Source organism: Notolepis coatsorum (assembly GCF_963971535.1).
Source record: "Notolepis coatsorum genome assembly, chromosome: 8".
Lineage (NCBI taxonomy): Eukaryota > Metazoa > Chordata > Actinopteri > Aulopiformes > Paralepididae > Notolepis > Notolepis coatsorum.
This window is the reverse complement of record NC_140172.1, coordinates 61557941-61579573: the sequence shown is the minus strand read 5'-3', so window position 1 is coordinate 61579573 and position 21633 is coordinate 61557941. Positions and strand designations below refer to the sequence as shown.

Sequence of the window (21633 nt, the reverse complement as noted above, 5' to 3'; positions counted from 1 at the left end):
TGAGCACAGAGTGGCAGTTACCATCTTCCTGGACTTAGTTTGAAACAGCACTGTGCAATATTACACCTACTGTAGACCTCAGTATATTTTTACTGTATTTATTTACTGTATATTTATTCCATTTTTATTCTATTTACTCTACTCTTATCCTAGGCAACTTGATTTGATTAGTTTTATTATTCTAATTCGTGACCTGTTCTGTCTAAATGTTTAAATGTTGAGCGATTTGCAGTGTCAAATTTCCCACAGGATAATAAAAGTATTTCTATTCTATTCTATTCTATTCAAACCTTTATTTATTCTCGAAAAGGACAATTGAGGTCACCCTCATTTTCAATGTTGTCGAGATATACAGACATTTCAATGCATATATATTTTTTATAATATAATAATAATAATAAATAATAACAACTGTATCTATATAGCACCCTTCACATATGGACTGCAGCCCAAAGTGTTATGGTTTGACACCGACCCCAAACGCAACGACACAAGAGAGTTGGATTCAGAGTTGCCAAATACAAGGGCTTGTTTATTTGGTGACTAGAATAAGTGAAACAGGGAAAGCAGGTCAACAAGAAACAGGTACAATGAACAAGGGGCAAAGTTCTGCTGCTCTGCAGCTTCTCCCGGAAGGGTAGTCTTGGGAAGCAGGAGCAGACCTCTGTACCGCTCTGCAGACTCTCACGGCGGACCTCTCAGATGTTGTGCAAGACCGAGAGAGGGAGAGAGGGAACGGGTCAGTGACAGAGCAGACTTGAAACGAGCTGGAGGACAGGGTGTTATATTCTTCGTGTTAAACAACACAGTGATGAGCAATATTCCAAAAACAGCCCAAGTGAATATCTTCATGTAAACACACAGTGAGCAAAAATCCAAACACCGTCCAATTGTGAAATACTATCTTCGTGTAAATACACAGTGAGCAAAAATCCAACACAGTCCAAATGTGAAACAATATCTTCGTGTAAATACACAGTGAGCAAAAATCCAAACACAGTCCAAATGTGAAATAATATCTTCGTGTAAATACACAGTGGGAGGTGGAAGATCCCAAAATATTATTCCATAAAGGAAAGAGCAAAAACGTTAAATGGCTGGGTGAGTGACTGTCTGACAAAAGGTGGTAGACTTCAGTGTAAAGGTTACACACGAAAATCGGAATTAGGTCAAGACAGTCAGTCTAGAAAAACTCACCCAGACGAGCTGCGTAAAGGAACAGGAACAAACAGTGGAGGCGAGCGCGCGCCACGGAGCAGGTATCCAAGCGAAGGCTTCTAGGAATTCCTGGAGATTAGCACAGTGAAACAGAAGCAACGGGGAAAAACATCCAGCGACAAATCAAGACGAACCAACAACTTAGGGTGGGGAAAACGGGGTATAAATAATGAGGGATCGATTGATTGAAAGGCAGTGACAGCTGGGGAATGTGATTGAAAAGCGTGGGGAAGTGAGGGAACCAATCAGCGACGTCTCAGATGACGTCAGCGGGGAGAAACGTGTGAACGAGGGAATTGAAATACTTGACAGAAAAAATGAATGAAAACAAAGCGAGGGTGGTTAAAGGAACAGAACGAGTGAGAAGGCAAGGACAGAAACCTCACAGTACCCCCCCCTCAACGGGAGCCGCCCGGCGACCAGGCCGACCCGGCTCGTCAGGATGGGCCCGATGGAAGTCGGTGATCAAGCCGGGATCCACGATGAGCTGCCGGGAGACCCAGCTACGCTCCTCAGGGCCGTAACCCTCCCAGTCCACCAGGTATTGGAATCCCCGGCCCCGCCGACGAACGCCCATCAACCGGCGGACCTGCCACTGGGGGTGACCATCCACTAGCACAGGAGGCGGTGGATCAGGAGCCGGAGGCATAAGGGGACTGAGGGAGACGGGCTTAACCCGGGAGACATGGAACACGGGGTGGATGTGCATGGATGCAGGAAGCTTCAGGCGCAGGGCCGCCGGACTGAGTACCTTCAGGACCTCGAAAGGACCGACGAAGCGAGGGTTGAGCTTCTTGGCCGAGGACCGTAGCGGGAGGTCCTTCGCGGAGAGCCACACCCTCTGCCCAGGGCGGTAAGTCGGCGCGGGAACCCGGCGCCGGTCGGCACCACGACAGGCGCGCTCAGACGTCCGGAGCAGCGCGGTCCTGGTGATCTCCCAAACGCGACGGCAGCGGTCGAGGTGGACCTGCACGGAGGGAACTGCCACTTCCGTCTCCAGTGCGGGAAAAAGAGGGGGCTGGTAGCCTAGGGAGGCCTCAAAGGGGGAGAGGCCGGTGGCGGAACTGACCATTGAGTTGATCGAGTATTCAACCCAGGGAAGGAAACGACTCCAGGATGCCGGCCTCTCGGCTGCCACACACCGAAGAGCAGACTCCACGCTCTGGTTCATCCTCTCCGTCTGCCCGTTTGTCTGGGGATGGTAGCCGGAGGAGAGACTGACCGTTGCCCCCAATCCCTTGCAGAAAGCCCGCCAAACCTGGGAGGTGAACTGGGGCCCCCGGTCAGAGACGATGTCCTGGGGGAAACCGTGAAGGCGGAACACGTGGTGCGTCAGGAGGTCCGCCGTCTCGGCTGCTGAGGGAAGCTTGGAGAGGGCCACGAGGTGGACCCCCTTGCTGAATCGATCCACCACGGTCAGAAGGCAGGTGTTCCCCTGGGAGGAGGGTAGTCCAGTGACGAAGTCGAGCGCCACATGTGACCACGGACGGCTTGGAACGGGAAGTGGCTGCAAGAGCCCGGAGGGTGCCTGGTGAGAGGCCTTGCTGCGGGCACAGACCGCGCAGGCCAATACGAACTCCTTGACGTCGTTTCGCATGGTGGGCCACCAGAAACGACGAGCCAGGAAGGAGAACGTGCGATGGACGCCTGGGTGGCAGGCGAACCGGCTGGTATGGCCCCACAGCAGTACCTGGGACCGGACAGAGTCAGGGACGAAGAGACGGCTCCTAGGGACGTTGCTTGGAGCACGTTGGAAGCGTAGGGCACGCCTCACCACACCCTCGATGCCCAAGGTGATGGCTCCAACCACTCGGGCCTCCGGGATGATGGGAGATGGGTCCTCAGAGGGTGGAGCCCCCTTGGAGTGCATCCGGGACAGGGAGTCGGCCTTCGTGTTGCGGGAACCGGGGCGGAAGGTCAGCGAGAAGTCGAACCGACTGAGGAAACTGGCCCATCTCGCCTGCCGACCGTTGAGGCGCCTGGAAGCGCGGATGAACGTTAGGTTCTTGTGGTCCGTCCAGATGGTAAAAGGCTCCTCGGCACCCTCTAGCCAATGACGCCACTCCTCCAGAGCCGCCACGACCGCCAGTAGCTCCCGATTGCCGGTGTCGTAGTTCCTCTCGGCGGGGAGGAAGCGACGCGAGTAGAAGGCGCAAGGATGTACCTTCTGGTCGGAAGGAGAACGCTGGGATAGGACAGCGCCCAGGCCAGAATCCGAGGCGTCCACCTCCACGATGAACTGTCTCTCGGGGTCAGGGTGGAGCAGGATAGGAGCGGAAGTGAACCTTCTCTTGAGGGAGCGGAACGCAGCGCATGCCGCTGGGGACCAGTCGAACGGCAGAGCGGGGGAGGTCAGCTTGGTAAGAGGCTCCGCCACTTGGCTGTAGTTCCGGATGAACCTTCGGTAGAAGTTTGCGAACCCGAGGAAACTCTGTAGCTCCTTCCGAGTGGTGGGTTCCGGCCAATCCTCCACAGCCTGGATCTTGCGAGGATCCGCTCGGGTCAAGCCCTTCTCCACGATGAAGCCCAGGTAGTCGACGGAGTTGGAGTGGAAACGGCACTTCTCCGCCTTGACGAAGAGCCGATTGTGGAGGAGGCGCTCCAGCACCCGGCGGACATGCAGGATGTGTTCCTCGAGGGTCCTGGAAAAGATAAGAATGTCGTCCAGGTACACCACCACGAACACCTCCAGCATGTCACGGAGGACATCGTTCATGAGTGCCTGGAATACCGCCGGGGCGTTGGTGAGACCGAACGGCATCACAAGGTACTCATAGTGGCCCCTGGGGGTCTTGAAGGCGGTCTTCCATTCATCGCCCTCACGGATACGGACAAGATGATAGGCACTTCGGAGATCCAGCTTGGTGAAGAACGAGGCCTGGGTCAGTGGCTCGAAGGTGGAGCTCATGAGAGGTAGGGGGTATTTGTTCTTGATGGTGATCTCGTTGAGCTGACGATAGTCGATGCAGGGTCGCAGGTCCCCATCCTTCTTTCCAACAAAGAAGAACCCGGCCGCCACCGGGGAGGAGGAAGGCCGAATGAGTCCTGCTTCCAATGACTCAGAGATGTAGAGATCCATCGCCTTCTTCTCCGGGGCAGTCAGACTGTAGAGGCGGCTGCCGGGAAGGGGAGCCCCTTGGCGGAGGTTGATGGCGCAGTCATAGGGGCGGTGAGGTGGAAGGGACTGAGCCCTGGTCTTACTGAATACCTCCATGAGGTCGTGGTACTCGGGAGGAACGGACGAGGGATCCGGGGGCAACTCACCAGCCGGTCTCCGGGGCGGGGGACAAGACGCCGCCTGTAGACAGCGGGCGTGACAGGAGGAGCTCCAGCCCCTGATGGTACCGGAGGCCCAGGCGATGTGGGGCTCGTGCAGCGCGAGCCAGGGCCTACCCAGGACCACCGGGACAAGGGGGGATTGGGTAATGAGGAACTGGATCCTCTCTACGTGGTTACCAGCAATGGTCAGCAAGACTGGGCCGGTCCGTTGAGAGATGTCGGCCAGGCGGTGTTGGTCCAACGAAAAGATCTCCAAGGGCCTCACAAGGGCCTCAAGAGGTATGTTGGCTTGGGTGGCAAACTCGAAGTCGAGGAAGTTCTCGTCTGCCCCAGAGTCGATGAGGGCCTCCACCGTGGCACGTTGGTCCCCCCAGGCCAGGGTGACGCTCAACAGATGGTCAGGTGGTGCGCGGCGCTGGGAATGGGAAAAACGGCTCACCAGGATCTCCCGGGGTCTTGGTGAGCCCGATCTTTTGGCCGGGTAGGGCAGTCGGCGATACGGTGTCCCGCACCTCCGCAGTAGAGGCAGAGACCGGACCTGAGCCTTGCCTGACGCTCCGCCTGGCTCAGATGAGAGCGTCCCAGCTGCATGGGTTCCTCCTCGCGCACCGGACGGGGAAGCCTGTTACCCACAGTAGTGTTGGGGACGGGGCGTCCAGGAGTCCGGGGTGCTTCAGGAGGTGACAGTCGGGCCCTCTCGCGCCTTCTCTCCAGGAGGCGTCCGTCAATACGGATGACAAGGCTAAACAGCTCCTCGAGGGAGTCGGGCACCTCCCTGGTAGCGAGCTGGTCCCGGACTGCGTCACTGAGCCCCCTTATGAAGGTTAGGCGAAGAGCAGGTTCGTTCCATCCGCTCTCCACCGCCGCCAGTCGAAACTCCATGACATAGTCCGTCACCCTGCTGCTCCCTTGCCGGAAGGTCCCCAACCGGGCTCCAGGGTCCAGACCTCGGGCTGGATGGTGGAACACTCTGCGGAGCTCCGCCACAAAGTCTGGGTAGGAGAACAAAAAATCTGCTTCCATTGCCCAGGAGGATGTGACCCACTGGGCAGCATGGCCTGAAAGTAGGTTGGTTATATAAGCCACTCGGGACCCATGAGCTGAAAAACGGCTTGGCTGATGACGGAAGACCAACTCACATTGCATGATGAATGTGGCACACTCCTCGGGATTACCGTCAAACAGCCGTGGGACGGAGAGAAGGGGTTCCCGAGGTGCGAGATCTGCTGGGGCTGCGGGGAATGTTCCTGGAGGGTGTGAGAGATGAAAAGTATTAACGGCGTCGCCCAGCGAGTTAAGCTGGGCGAGAATCTCGGACTGTTGTCCCGCCATAGCGGCCATTGAACCCTGCATAGGCAGGACCTGGTCCCTGAGGTTCTGCACCGCAGCCGCAGCCCGCTCTAGTTGGAGACCGTGATCCCTGGTCAACTCGACTTGAAATGCAAGTGCGGTTCTGACCCCCTCTGTGTCGGCTGGGGTCGTCATGGTTGGTTCGTAATGTTATGGTTTGACACCGACCCCAAACGCAACGACACAAGAGAGTTGGATTCAGAGTTGCCAAATACAAGGGCTTGTTTATTTGGTGACTAGAATAAGTGAAACAGGGAAAGCAGGTCAACAAGAAACAGGTACAATGAACAAGGGGCAAAGTTCTGCTGCTCTGCAGCTTCTCCCGGAAGGGTAGTCTTGGGAAGCAGGAGCAGACCTCTGTACCGCTCTGCAGACTCTCACGGCGGACCTCTCAGATGTTGTGCAAGACCGAGAGAGGGAGAGAGGGAACGGGTCAGTGACAGAGCAGACTTGAAACGAGCTGGAGGACAGGGTGTTATATTCTTCGTGTTAAACAACACAGTGATGAGCAATATTCCAAAAACAGCCCAAGTGAATATCTTCATGTAAACACACAGTGAGCAAAAATCCAAACACCGTCCAATTGTGAAATACTATCTTCGTGTAAATACACAGTGAGCAAAAATCCAACACAGTCCAAATGTGAAACAATATCTTCGTGTAAATACACAGTGAGCAAAAATCCAAACACAGTCCAAATGTGAAATAATATCTTCGTGTAAATACACAGTGGGAGGTGGAAGATCCCAAAATATTATTCCATAAAGGAAAGAGCAAAAACGTTAAATGGCTGGGTGAGTGACTGTCTGACAAAAGGTGGTAGACTTCAGTGTAAAGGTTACACACGAAAATCGGAATTAGGTCAAGACAGTCAGTCTAGAAAAACTCACCCAGACGAGCTGCGTAAAGGAACAGGAACAAACAGTGGAGGCGAGCGCGCGCCACGGAGCAGGTATCCAAGCGAAGGCTTCTAGGAATTCCTGGAGATTAGCACAGTGAAACAGAAGCAACGGGGAAAAACATCCAGCGACAAATCAAGACGAACCAACAACTTAGGGTGGGGAAAACGGGGTATAAATAATGAGGGATCGATTGATTGAAAGGCAGTGACAGCTGGGGAATGTGATTGAAAAGCGTGGGGAAGTGAGGGAACCAATCAGCGACGTCTCAGATGACGTCAGCGGGGAGAAACGTGTGAACGAGGGAATTGAAATACTTGACAGAAAAAATGAATGAAAACAAAGCGAGGGTGGTTAAAGGAACAGAACGAGTGAGAAGGCAAGGACAGAAACCTCACACAAAGTGCCCCACAGCAAGTAGCACAAAATGAACATGGGCATAAAATCAACATACATTCGACAGAATAAAAACAATGTATAAATGCAGACATAAGAATAGGTATAAAAGACAATAAAAGTAGATTGATTAGATTAGATTAGATTAGATTAGATTCGATCAAATCAGATCAGATCAGATCAGATCAGATCAGATCAGATTAGATTAGATCAGATTAGATTAAAATGTATTGCCATTATACAGAACAAGCACAGTTCAACGAAAATAAATGTGGCATCCAACCAGATAAAGAGTGCAAATGTAACAGTACAGTGCCAGGGATATGTATTGTACAGATATGGAAAAGGATGATTGATTGATTGATTGATTGATTGATTGATTGAAAACTTTATTAACAGATTGCAGAATGGGTACAATACAGTACAGCTCAATACACACAATTGTTAAGGGAATGCAGATCAGAGAAAGACTTTCGTCTTGTTTACATCAGGGTCCCCCATTTTCAATTCATCAGGACATATATGACAATGACATACATGACATACAGATAGACAGTACTGCTACATCTATACATTTATGACATACCAGATTTGCAAATGCAGTACTGTTTGCGATACAAAAAGAGTCCAGAAAAGGGAGTATATCCATTTGACGTAAAAACTGTACATTGGAGGAGGTTGGGTGGGGTTGGGTGGGGGGGGGGGTTGAGTAGGAGGTTTGCTTGTACAACTGTACAAGCAAAACTGTACATTGGAATATTGACAACCATACTAGGTAATTTACTGTACATTGGAGGGGGTTGGGGGGGGGACACTGTACAAACAAGCAAACCTGTACATTGGAATATTGACAAAACCATACTAGGTAAATTACTGTACATTGGAGGGGGTTGGGTTAGGACATTTACAGGGGCCAGTTTCGAATTGCAGTCTCCTGTAGGTGTTCTTTGAGAGTGGTTTTGAAAGTGGGTAGTGATTCACATTCCTTTACAGCTTTGGGTAGGGCGTTCCACATTGATGTGGCATTGATGTGGCTACAGTGTGCCCCCCCCCCCCCCCAACCACCTCCAATGTAAATTACCCAGTATGGTTGTCAATATCCCAATGTACCCAACCCCCCCCACCCAACCTCCTCCAATGTACAGTTTCTACGTCAAATGTATATACTCCCTTTTCTTGACTCCTTCTGTATCACAAACAGTACTGTATTTGCAAATCTGGTATGTCATAAATGTATAGATGTAGCAGTACTGACTATCTGTATGTCATGTATGTCATATATGTCTATATGAATTGAAAATGGGGGACCCTGATGGAAACAAGACAAACGTCTTTCTCAGGTCTGCATCCCCTTAACAATTGTATGTATTGAGCCGTACTGTATTGTACCCATTCTGCAATCTGTTAAATAAAGTTTTCATTCATTCATTCATTCATGCATAATTGCAAAACGTGTTTAATCCCTTGTTTGAGCCGAATCTGGGTTTGACATGATTTGTGGATGTACAGACATATGTGGATACATATATATACGCTAAATATAAATATGTATACAGTAAAATACACAACAGTCTCGATTAAATTATGTTTACAGCATAACCAGTTTAACATACAAAGTCTGATAAAACCTTACGACCTTTATTTTGAAAAGATAAATCCGCTACCCGACAAACCCGGAAATGAATTCGCTTTCGTAGCAAGCTAGCTAGTTATCCCCGGCCAAAGATGGCAGGGGTGTTTGAGGTGGAGGTAGATGGTGTAGAACACGACCATGGATTGGGACATCACGATGAATTGAATCAGGTTAGAAACGACATGCTAAACGATTGCACGTGCTGAGATAAACGGATATAAACGGCTCCCGTCGTGAAATTATATTTATCTTGCCGGCTACTAGCCGTTGCACGGTGATATAGCCCTGAAGCTAACAGTTAGCTCCATCTAACCGTCCTACTGGATTACATTAGGGTCAGGAGGACCAAGACCGACATTGCTAACACGTATTAGCAATGCGAACAGGGCTATTTTGTCATCTGTTCTCTTGAAACGGGTGTGCGCTATATTCACGCACATTGAAAGCATTTGTTTTAATTTATTATACATGTCTATTCTGTACTGCAACTTAGTCGTGTTAACGCCCTCGGCCAGTAGCTGGCTAACGTTAGCTTCGCTGCCCAACGTTGATTTTCCTAGCTGGCTAAATTCTTGGGCCAATCATTTATGAGCTCGCCGGCTAGTCAGGTAGCTACGTTGTGTGATGTTTGAGTGAATAAACGGGCATAGTTGGCTGCGTTATAGTTCGACACATCTACATGCACGGAAAGTCATAAACTCTGTGGCGTAATTTATATAAATTCTTCAAAGACTGATGATGGGGTATTGTCAAATGTTTGGCCAGAATTCTAGCTACAGTAGTAATGGTTAGGCCTGCATCATCTTCAGGATGTCCACTTGTGAAAATTAGAGCCACATTGGTATGAGGGTATTATTAGTGAGATAAACAAACCAACAAATAAACAGAAGACTAGTCTAAAAGCTCTTCATGCACTTGTGTGTGAATGTATATTGGAAGCAGAAAAAGTTGGCATTGGTTTGAAACATGTTAAGCATGCTAATGTGGTCAATGGGGTGAGGGGGGGTCATGGCACATTCTAATCGGTTGCCAATCAGTATTCATGCGTCATGCTCCCCGTTTAGGGAATGTAATTTTTTTTTAAGTGGATGTAGGAAACCTAGTATGGTGGACCCCCCCCCCCCCCATAATCCAAATGTTAAATGTATAGAGCAAGAAGAGACAGAATTGGACACCACATCTTGTGCCACTGCGACCCACATTGAGCAATAAATGGGTGATTGAAGTGTCCAATTTAACGCGTAAGAACAACACCTGTCATATTTGCATTCGACCATGGAAGATATGGGCAGGGTAAACTGAAAAACATTTACATTTTAATCACATCTAATCTATTCTTCTAATAATTGAAAATATGTGCCCTTTTTTCAGGGGATGTTTGTTGTTTTTGGCTAAACATTAGTTCTAGCATGCTTCCTATCCTTCAGATCTCTAGTTTACCTTGCACAGACTTTCTGTTGGAACGACTGCAGTTCTACTACAGTTCACCAAAATGAAACCAGCACCGTCTAGCTTAATTGAAACCAGCACCGTCAAGCTTAATTGAAACGATATCAAATTTTAATTAATCTGAATCAAATCTGTACCTTGTGAATCAAAATCAAATGGGGTAATCATCATCACTAATCAGTGCTGATACCCAGCTCTAGTGGAAGACTAATGATCCATTTATAGTACAAATGGCCTGGTCTTGTGGGTGAACTGAAAGCAGGAGGCGTGTGGAAATGGGTATTATCCGTTCCCTACCTTAAAGGAGAACTGAAATGGCCTGTTCGTGCAGTAATTAGCATCTGGGTGTAGAGCTGCTGAAATTGTTGTCTGCATAGATCTACATAGATCTACAAATAGACCAGTTTAGATAGTTCAATGGCAGTCACACAGGCTATCAAAGAAAGTGCAGTACAGAGGAACCGAGCCAGTGAGGAATATGGCTAAGTGTAACATGTAGGCTAGTTATCTAACATCACAGCAATATGATGGTACAACTCACCATGGAACTGTTATCTAACATCACAGCAATATGATGGTACAACTCACCATGGAACTGTTATCTAAGCGGCACGGTGGTGTAGTGGTTAACACTGTCGCCTCACAGCAAGAAGGTCCAGGGTTCGATTCCCGCTTGGGGACCAGGTTTCCATGATGCCAGGTACCCAGGTGGGGTATCTCCCAGGCCTTTCTGTGTGGAGTTTGCATGTTCTCCCCGTGCTCGCAAGAGTTTCCCCCCCGATAAGATAAACCCAATGGAAAAACATGCACAACAACAGATCGCTAACGCTGTGGCGTCCTTGACGAAGACGGACAGGAGCACTTGGATTGGTCCCCTGGCGCGGCTCACGTTGACGCCTGTCTGCTCCCGGCTGCCCTTGGGGGGAAGGACGACGGGATGGGTTAATCGCAGAGACGAATCGCATCAGCGATCCTACAGACAATGCATGCGTGTGTGTTCCGGTGTGTGCGTGTTGTGGATAATAGCCAATGCCAATTAAAGACCTCTGAGCAGGTCCTGCATTATTATTATGATCTAAGTAACATCACAGCAATATGATGTACAACTCACCATGGAACTGTTATCTAACATCACAGTAGGGGTGGACGGTATAAACGGTATACGGTATAAACGGTATGAATTTGCTCTACGGTATGGATTTTGACTATACCGTGTAACCGGTAGAGAAGCTCTAAAATAGCAATGACGTCGTCGTCATGTAACCACAGCGCGACTATTTCAATCGCATTTGCCCCTAAAAATAGATAGAATTAGTCATAGATAATAGATATGTGCAAACTGGAAAAAGTTATTTAGGAGGCTTCGCGCAGTGGCCGCAGTCAACACGCAATTGTCATTTCATAATAAACACATATCACCGCGGCGCACAGCAAGTTTCAATTTCAGTTCCTGGCATTTTTAACCAGTGGAGAAAGGTAAGAGATCTTACCTATCGTTTTTCTTATATGAATTATTCTACGTTAATAAAACATACCTGGTGATCAACTACAGTTTGCTGTAAACATTATGATGTGTGTAGTGTTATGATAACGATGGCTGCAGCGGAGCCGGGAGGACGGCTAGAGCAGCAGTGGATTTGCGAAATAGCATGCAGCTGCAGAGCCGCAGAGCCAGGGGCTCTTTCAGGTCTGGTCACAGGCCGCTCAACAGCGCCCCCCACCCAACGGCTGAATTGCCCTGAATTGACCTGAAAGAGCCCCTGGCTCTGCGGCTCTGCAGCTACATATGCTTCTAGCAAAATCCAGTATCCAGCCCCGCTGTTGCAATGGGAGCAGCACGGAGTCTCGACTCGGGACTTATTTTATTTGGAATATAATGACTTTATACGCAAAAGTAGCCTAGTTTTAAGTTAAAATATTATAAATCTACATGCCTTGAGGATGTCATTCTTTATATAGCCTGCCTATCAGGCAAAAAAAATTATTCTAACGGAAACACTGATACTGTGATATATACCGTTACCGTCTATGCTTCAAATTATACCGTGATATAAATTTTAGACCATACCGTCCACCCCTACATCACAGCAATATGATGTACAACTCACCATGGAACTGTTATAATCTACATCACAGCAATATGATTGTACAAATCACCATGGAACTGTTATCTAACATCAGCAATATGATGGTACAACTCACCATGGAACTGTTATCCAACATCAACGATATTGAACTTATTATGCCCAGCGCCGATGGACGGGCTATTAATAAACTTGTTTTTCTGCTGCGAATGTCTCTAGTTGATGTCGTCATCAGTCCGCGCACGTTAGCAGTTAGCCAGAGCGAGCAGTGTATCCCATGACAAAGTACTAAATATATCCCTAAAATACTCTTGTTCCGCCCCAATACATTGCAACGACGTCCACCGTATATATACCACACACTACTATAACCGTGGCATCAGAATTCACGCCACACACATACTCGGCACGTAAATATATAAAATAGCGCTGTGCAAGCTAATTAGCCTAGCCAGCCTTGTTGTTGAGTCCTACCTCCGGGTCTCCTTCCGCTGTCGGCCATCTCCTTCACTGATTGGTTGTTAGTGCGTGTGCTCATATCCAAGCTTGGAAAATCGATATATCAAAACTTTGCGACCATGTTTATTTCGAGGAAATCATTTATCGCGATATTTATCGTTTTATCGCCCAGCCCTAGGATGCACGATAATTATCGGGCCGATATCAGCAATTATGACGTCATCCCGATAAACCCGATAACGTTATTGATAGCTCCGATAATATATAATACATTTTTTGGTTAAAAGAAATCCGGTGTGGGTGGATTTGGATGAAGGGAGCTTGTTTTTATTATAGCCTCCTCCCGTTTTGCCAGTACTGTGGTACGACTGATAGCGTGTGGTTTAGGAACAGGGAGTTTTTCACAAATCCAGCGCTCCCTTTCTTGGCTGTGACGTAGTCGAAGCTCTCATTCGTTTATTTACTTCCGGATTGTCAGCCATTATTCTACTCGGGGCTAACGTTAGTTCCCCGCCAGCCACATTGACAAGTACCAGCGCTTATACATTACTGGCAAATGTCTTGTTGCACTTGTGGCAACGAGCGTTGTCGGCATCGACTTTAGTAAAATAGACCCAGACTTTTGAACGTTTCGTTCTGTCCGCCATGATGGGAGCAGAGCTGTCTGTACTCGGCAGCACCTGTGTGTGTGTGTGAGTGAGTGTGTGTGTGTGAGCACAGCCCGCTCCTCGCGCAGGCAGAGACACCGAGGCAGGAGAGATATAGAAAACGGCCAACAAGATTAGTTTGCGACGTTTAAATTCCTCAAAGTCACTCTCCTCAGAAGAACTTCCGGTGATGACGTCAGTGTGAGAGAGACGCTTCTGCTGTTCTCCCCAAACCCCACCGAGAAAATGTTAGTTTAAACACTACTTATAGTCAACAAAGTTTTAATCCATGGTAGAGTTGAAGTAACCCTAATAATGTCAACCAACGAGGAAAAGAAGAAGAAAGGACAAGGACGCGCCACAATTGAAACTCGCTCAGCGACAAACAAACAGGACGACGCCGACGTTGAACTTGAACCTGGCGCTGCGGGTGGCTGCGACGAGGAAAGTAAATGGGAAAACATCGCTGCCCGTGTGGTTCGCGATGTGACTGAAAAGTTAAGTGCCCTGATGGACCTAAAGCTTACTGCCCTGACTGCAACACTGGAGGGCTTTAATAGCCGACTGTCAGACAATACCAAACGCATTACAGAGGCGGAATCCCGCATCTCAGCGGCCGAGGACAACTCATCAACAATAGAAAACAGACTGAAAAAGCTGGAAAAAACAGTGACGACTTTGCAACAGCGGGCGGAAGATGCCGACAATCAAAGCCGACGTGAAAGCGTTTGTATTATGGGTTTGAAAGAGGGGACAGAGGGCACACAACCTGTTAAATTCTTCGAGACCTGGCTTCCAACTCTGCTTAATATCGATACAGAAAAAGGCAGTGTGAAGATTGACAGGTGTCGCAGGGCTGCAGGAAACATCCAGCCTGATAAAACCAGACCTGTGGTCATAAAATTTCAAACCATGCGAGATGCACAACGAATTATGACAGCAGCACGGGCGAAAGGCGTACTGAACTACGAGGGCAATAAACTTCTGATCAGACCAGACATCTCCTATCAGACCAGGATGGAAAGACGTAAATACAACACCGTGTGTGATCAGCTCATCAAAAAAGGGATACGATTTAAAATGCGCTTCCCTTCGAGACTAACCATTACACACAACGGCGAGGACCACTCTTTCAAGACCCCACAAGAAGCGGAAGACTTTCTGAAAGAAGGGGATTAAAGGTACTGCCCACCCAACACATATCGGACTGATGGAATGCGCTCATGCAGAACGGACTGAGATCTCTCTCTCTCTCTCTCTCTCTCTCTCTCTCTCTCTCTCTCTCTCTCTCTCTCTCTCTCTCTCTCTCTCTCTCTCTCTCATTTTGTTGCTTGTTTTTTTTTTTTTTTTTTTTTTTTTTTTTTTCCTCCCCATTTTTTTTTTCCTGGCTCACTTCACATTATACTGGTATAGGTTATTAATTATTATGTATTAAAAGACTAGTTTTTATGATTGAAATGTCCAGCTTTGATTTCAGACACAAATATTGGGGCTCCCCCAACCCCCACAATGAGTTGGAATGGAGTAGTCCGGATAAAACTATGGCAAGCATATCTATAACCTATGGAGTGCTACAGTAGTTCATGGTTAGGATGATATTTTTTTTATAGTCACCGTAATCTCCCGGGCTCTCCCCACATTTCTTCTTTTTTTTTTCTTTTCTTTTAATTTAATTTGTATCACTTTATCTGATATGGGCTATACAGTTTCATGATATGCTTTAGTCACGTGATTTATGGTTTAAATACTCTTAACTCCTTCAGATATCAAACAATGGATTCAAAATCATGATTATAGATCAGTGGTACAACTATCTTTGTCTTATTATTATTATTATTATTATTATTATTATTATTATTATTATTATTATTATTATTATTATTATTATTATTATTATTTATTACACCGTATTCATGCAATTCAGACAAACAAACAGACCAATGTAACTCCAATTTGAATATATACACAAAAAAATATGATTCATTCCCATAGTTTATTATTATTATTATTATTATTATTATTATTATTATTATTTTTCTCCTGATTGCAATTTTTCCTTTAAATCCATAAGGGCCACAATATGTGGACAAAAATAATGGTAGTAATAGGTGGGGGGGATTAAACAGAAGAAAATGGTCATACTATTTTTGGTCAAATTATCGGATGCGAGTAGCCTATATTATCTTTAAATATCTGATTGAAATTACACCTACAGACAAGGAGTGAAGCTCCAGTACTGTTGGGTTTTGTAACTATTTACTACCAATTGATACGGCGTGGGGATGGGGGGGGTGTGCGGAGAGGGGCCGATTTTATCACTCGATAGATTGGCCTTTTACTCCCCCGCGGCGGGACTCCTCTCAGCTTCACTGGAACGATGTTAATCATTTTAGCCCATCCATTAGGGATGGTCCGTATGTGTTTTATGTGTAACCCGTCTGTACAAGACGGCAGGGTTATTTTGTTTTATGTACTTCACCCCCTCCCCCCTCCGTTCACCTCCTCCTTATTCCAGCCATTTAGAGACCTGCCCACATTAGCCTCAATAGAAGCGTCAAAAAAAATATTGCATTACCAACAACCATACAACAACATGTATAGATTATGGCTAGTTTGAACATAATGATATGGAACACTGGTGGAATAAATAAACAACACAAACGAAAAAGCGTGCTCACACTGATGAAAAAAGAACAGGTGGACATAGCTCTGCTAAGCGAAACGCACATTTTAGAGAAAGACATAGATATGTTAGCGGACAACACATATCATAACATCAGTCACTCTTCCTTTGGAACGAGAACTCGGGGAGTAGCCATAGTCGTTAGACGGAAGTTGAATATTGAATTGAAGGGAGTATGGTCTGATGCAGATGGTCGGATAACTATAGCTAAGATTTTACATAAGAACAGAAAAATAGCGTTGGTAGCGGTATACGCCCCAAATTTATACGAAGTTAGTTTCTTCACTACACTTACCAGAGCAATGTTAGACCTTCCCGAATACTCATTTATAATCGGTGCGGATTTTAATGCCATTTGGAACCCAAGGATGGACAAATCAAACCCCTCCTTTTCCAATGAACAAAAAAATGCATCTAATGCATTAAAGGATTGGTCGAAGATTACAGGTGTAAATGACTTATGGCGTTCACTCAACCCCATGACCCGGAAGTACTCTTGTCGATCTGCGAGACATAATACATTATCCAGAATAGATTACGTTTTCACAACCCCGAGACTATTTGATAACTACGATGTGGAAATGATACCCAATGCATTGTCTGATCACTGTTATTTACTCTTAAAAGGAACATTTGGTATACTATCATCCCGAGCCCCAAGATGGCGATTTAACACGATGCTGCTTAATAACAAGGAATTCATTACACAAATCAAAGAAGCTCTTACGGTATTCCTACGGATAAATGTGAATTCGGTGCAGGACCCCAGAATATTATGGATGTCGACAAAGGGAATGATCAAGGATTTCACTGATAGCTTTTCCTCCCAAATACGCAAGAATCGATGCTCAAAACTGGCTGAACTGGAAACACTTTACTCAACGTTATTTAATTCTTTGCAATACAACAACTCGGTTCAACTGGAAAATCAAGTCAATATACTAAAAAAAGAGATTAACGCCATATACAGACAACAATCTGAATTGCAAATACGTAGCACAAGACAACAGCAGTACTCCCAAGGTTCCAAACCAAGTCACCTATTAGCTATGCGACTAAGAGTCAACGCAAAATTTGCAGATATAACTACCATTAGAGCACAACAAGGACTTGTTACAGAACCCAAAGAAATAAACACGACATTCAAAGAATTCTACTCCAACTTATACAAATCAGAAACGACCTTCGATCAAAACAAGATGGACACATATCTTAATCAAATTAACCTCCCTAAACTTTCAGAGGATGACGCTAAACAGTTAGAAACACCGATCACACTAGATGAACTTAGGGAGGCCATATCTGAAATGCAAAGTGGAAGGGCCCCTGGAAGAGACGGTATCCCACCAGAAATGTACCTCTCTTGTTGGGACATAATTGGACCCTTATTACTAAATATGATTTTATACTCAGTCAAGGAGGGGAACTTCCATAAGAATGACAATATTGCACTCATAACAGTCCTCCTCAAAAAAGACAAAGACCCCACCGAGTGCGGTAGTTACAGACCTTTAAGCCTCCTCGGAACCGATATCAAACTGTACTCTAAGGTATTAGCCATCAGACTACAAAAGCATATGACGTCTTTAATTCATCCGGACCAAACAGGCTTCATAAGAGGCCGCCTGATCACTGATAACATAAGACGATTACTACACGTACTAGATGCTAACAAGGAAGACAACACACCTAAGGCGATGCTGTCCCTGGATGCAATGAAAGCTTTTGACAGGTTGGAATGGTCGTATCTATGGGCAGTGTTAGAAAGGATGGGGTTAGGAAAAGGATTCATTGATATGATTAAAGTATTATACAAAGACCCATCGGCCATGATTACAACAGGTACAATCACCTCCGAAATCTTTCCAGTATCACGGTCTTCCAGACAGGGTTGCCCCCTTAGTCCCGGACTATTCGATCTATCATTAGAGCCTTTAGCACAATATATAAGACAATCCCAATCCATAGAACCAATCGTAATCAAGGGCACACAACACAAAATTAGTTTATATGCGGACGACGTAATACTGTTCATGCAAAACCCCAACACCGCATTGCCGCATATTCTCAAGTTGATTGAGGACTTTGGAGATTTATCGGGATTTAGGATAAATTGGCCGAAGTCGGCCTTCCTCCCACTTAACGCCCCTGCAAAAAGAAATATAACCCTCCCAGAAGAGATACCGATGGTAAAACACTTTAGATGTTTGGGAGTTGAAATATTCCCTACCATAAGCCAAACGGTGAAGCACAATTACATAAAAATCCAAAACAAAATCAAATACGACCTTGTCAGGTGGTCAAAACTTAAAAACTCAGTACAAGCACGAATATCAATAATTAAGATGGACGTCCTACCTAGAATCAACTTCTTCAGCTCAATGCTACCGTTACCCCCTCCAAAGGGTTACTGGAAAGAATTACACTCCTCCACATACAAATTTATTTGGAATAACAAACCACCACGTATAAAAAGATCCACCGCACAGAGAAACAAAGCAGACGGTGGTATGGCATTTCCAGATTTCCACCACTATTTTAAGGCATACACTTTAAGACCACTGACAACATGGTTTGATCCCCAAGCATCAGTATCCTGGAGAAATTTAGAAGAAAATATAGTAGCTCCACATAGGCTGAAGGACATAGTGTACACCAAATTATCAATTAAGCAATGCGAACGGAAATTTGGCCCCATAATCACTCATGCAATCCGGATATGGCGTGAAACACAAAAAAAAGACTCTATCCCACATACATGGCATAATCATACTCCCTTATTCAATAACAATGCACTCTTGATTGGAAAACAACCTATAAGATTCCCTAGATGGGAAAAGCAAGGCATACACACATTAGGAGACGTTTTCAACAAACAGGGTTTTTGTAGTTTTGATGAGATATGCAAAAAATTTAATCTCACCAAGTCCTCATATTATTTTTACGCACAGTTATTGGCATGTTTGAAGGCTCACGGTGTTCCATTAAGGATACCAATTGTACACCACAGATACCACAAATTCTTCTATGAAAGAGAGACATCGAGAGGTTTTGTTTCAGATTTTTATCATCAATTACTAACGGCCTCGTATGAAACCCTACATCTAGACTCAGTCTGGAGGAGGGATATACCAGACCTGGAGATAGACTTTGACTGGCAAGAAGCCTGGGCAAATGTACGCCTTGCATCAAGGAACCCGGACCATCAACAAATCAATCTTAACTATATTCACAGGACATACTTAACTCCTATAAGACTGAACAAAATGGGTCTTAAACAAGACTCCAAATGCTCCTTATGTACAAATGGGGATGAAGGGACATTTATGCACATGTACTGGGACTGCCCACCAGTTAAGATATTTTGGAAAGAAGTGACCCAGCAATTGTCAAATCTCTTAACTCTGGATATACCTGTACACCCCTCTGTATTACTGCTGAATGATGTCTTTGAGCATGCAGTACCTCCACAGCTAAAGAGATTGGTTTTATCCGGTATCACAGTGGCTAAAAAGCTGATAGCATCACGATGGTTTCAACCGGAAAAAATGTGCCGTAAGGTCTGGATTCTTACATATCTCGATGTGATTTATCAAGAAATATCAACAGCTAGAATTTGGGGTCTCAATGAATCCAAAATGGCAATGTGGTTAGAAGTGGTGGAGAGAATAAAAGCCAGCATATAATGGTAGTGTCTGGTTAGGAACAAATTATAATGGTTGGATTATCCAATGGGGGGTCCGGGAGAGGGGGGTACGAGCTGGAGCATATGTGTATTTGTATATCCTATTGTGTGTTATGTTTGTTTATGTGTTTGTTTAAAAAATAATAAAAAAATAAAATACAAAAAAAAAAATTCCTCAAAAAAAACTCCATAATTTCTCGAGTACCGATAGCAGTACCGATGACGTCGGAGCTTATAAATACTAAAAAAAGAAATTTGATCCAAAAAAAATATATATACATTTATAAAAAAAAATTATAATACAATAAATATCGGTCAAAAAATCAATATCGTGCATCCCTACATTTAACACAATCGGTAACATTTAAATCAACAAAAAAAAGGCAATGGAAATATCATTTGCCATTTTTGAGCTCTTTAACAATCTATTGTTTTTAATACAAATAGACCTCCTGTTCACTGTTTTTGGTTCGTTTTTTTTTCCAATATTAATATCCTATTCACTGTCACAGAGCTGTATTTTGGCTGGAAAAGGCATATTGGGAGTCCGAAGGTGCAGTACCGGCCAGATCCTGGTAGTGGCGCTGTCTCGAGAACGCAGTCCTTCCCAGTCCCTAATGGACCTCTGCTGTTCTCTCTATGGCTCTATCAGCTTAGCTTAGTTTACGCTAACGCAATGTTAATTTTGGTATTTAACGCGACGTGGGCATAAAGGAATGGCGAGGATGGAAAGCATGTTAGATGCATTTTACCCGTTGTGGGGAAAAAAACAACAGGCACTTATTTCGGGTCGCAAAATAGGCGGACTCTGAAGCAATGCTGTCTAACGTCTACACACATGGAGATGTTGTTGCGGCCGGGCGGATATGCTCACCAGGGGATTTTCAAAATAAGAGTATCGCAATATGAATCTATCTTTTTACGTTGCATCGATCCTATTTGATAATTGATAATAGATCGATATATCGATCTGGATCGATGTATCGTCCCACCCCTACATCTAACTAGTGCGCAATGAATGAATCACGTTAAAAATATAAATAACTTATCTTAAACCACTGTTTGTGATTCCGCATAAAGCCAGGACTCTGCAGTGCACGTTTCATTCGCATTCGATAACTTTCGTTATTGACGTCTACTCCAGCTTCAACATTGAGGAATGGAAGGCCGATAGCCTCGCTCGCTCGCTCTCTCTGTACGTTCAATGATTTGAAGTAGCCAAACGTTACACTATAAATACGGAATAGTTGATGATGATAAATATTTTACTTCATTAGCAGAAACATTATTATATTAACTGTATTGTGTATGTTGTTCTAGCAAAGGGATTGCACAATTTCATATTTCTTTCCCTCAGTTTTTGGTTATTGTTAAGTGGTTGCACAATTTGAAAGCTCATGTTATTGATGTTATTTCAGGCCAAAGGGCGGTCCAGGGCTGTACACTGCGACGAGATTAAAAATGCGAGTGGAAAATAATATTTGGGGGCAACCTTGCGAGTAGTGATTTCAACCCTTCATTCGCATTTCACTCCTAAATTAATCCATACAAATTGGATAAAAAAAATAGTAAAACATTAGCCTACAACCAGGGCTGTACAGTGCGACATTATGTTGCGGTGCTATGAAAGAATCTGTCCGCAAATGAACTTACTGCGATAGCCTGTGTGGAAAAAAAGATTTGCGTGTGAAGTGAATCTGGACCACGCAACTTGGTAGTTGAAGTCTATCGTGCGATTAAATACCATGTCCCCGTCTGCGTAGAGTCCATACATCCAACACCAAATCCCATAATTCCTAGAGAACCATCGAAACTGAATGTGGGCTATGCATAGGGATGGGTACCTTTCAC

At 45.4% G+C, this 21633-nt stretch overlaps 1 protein-coding gene across 1 annotated transcript in view; it reads left to right on the top strand.

The window, feature by feature from the left end:
- Positions 1 to 8833: 8833 nt before the first annotated feature.
- The window catches only part of rnf121 (ring finger protein 121), a 48527-nt gene continuing 35727 nt past the window's right edge, over positions 8834 to 21633 (top strand). The window contains exon 1 of the mRNA XM_084320142.1: positions 8834 to 8945. Within this exon, the coding sequence (XP_084176268.1) occupies positions 8868 to 8945 (78 nt within the window). The 5' untranslated portion in view covers positions 8834 to 8867. The remainder of the gene's footprint in view (positions 8946 to 21633) is intronic.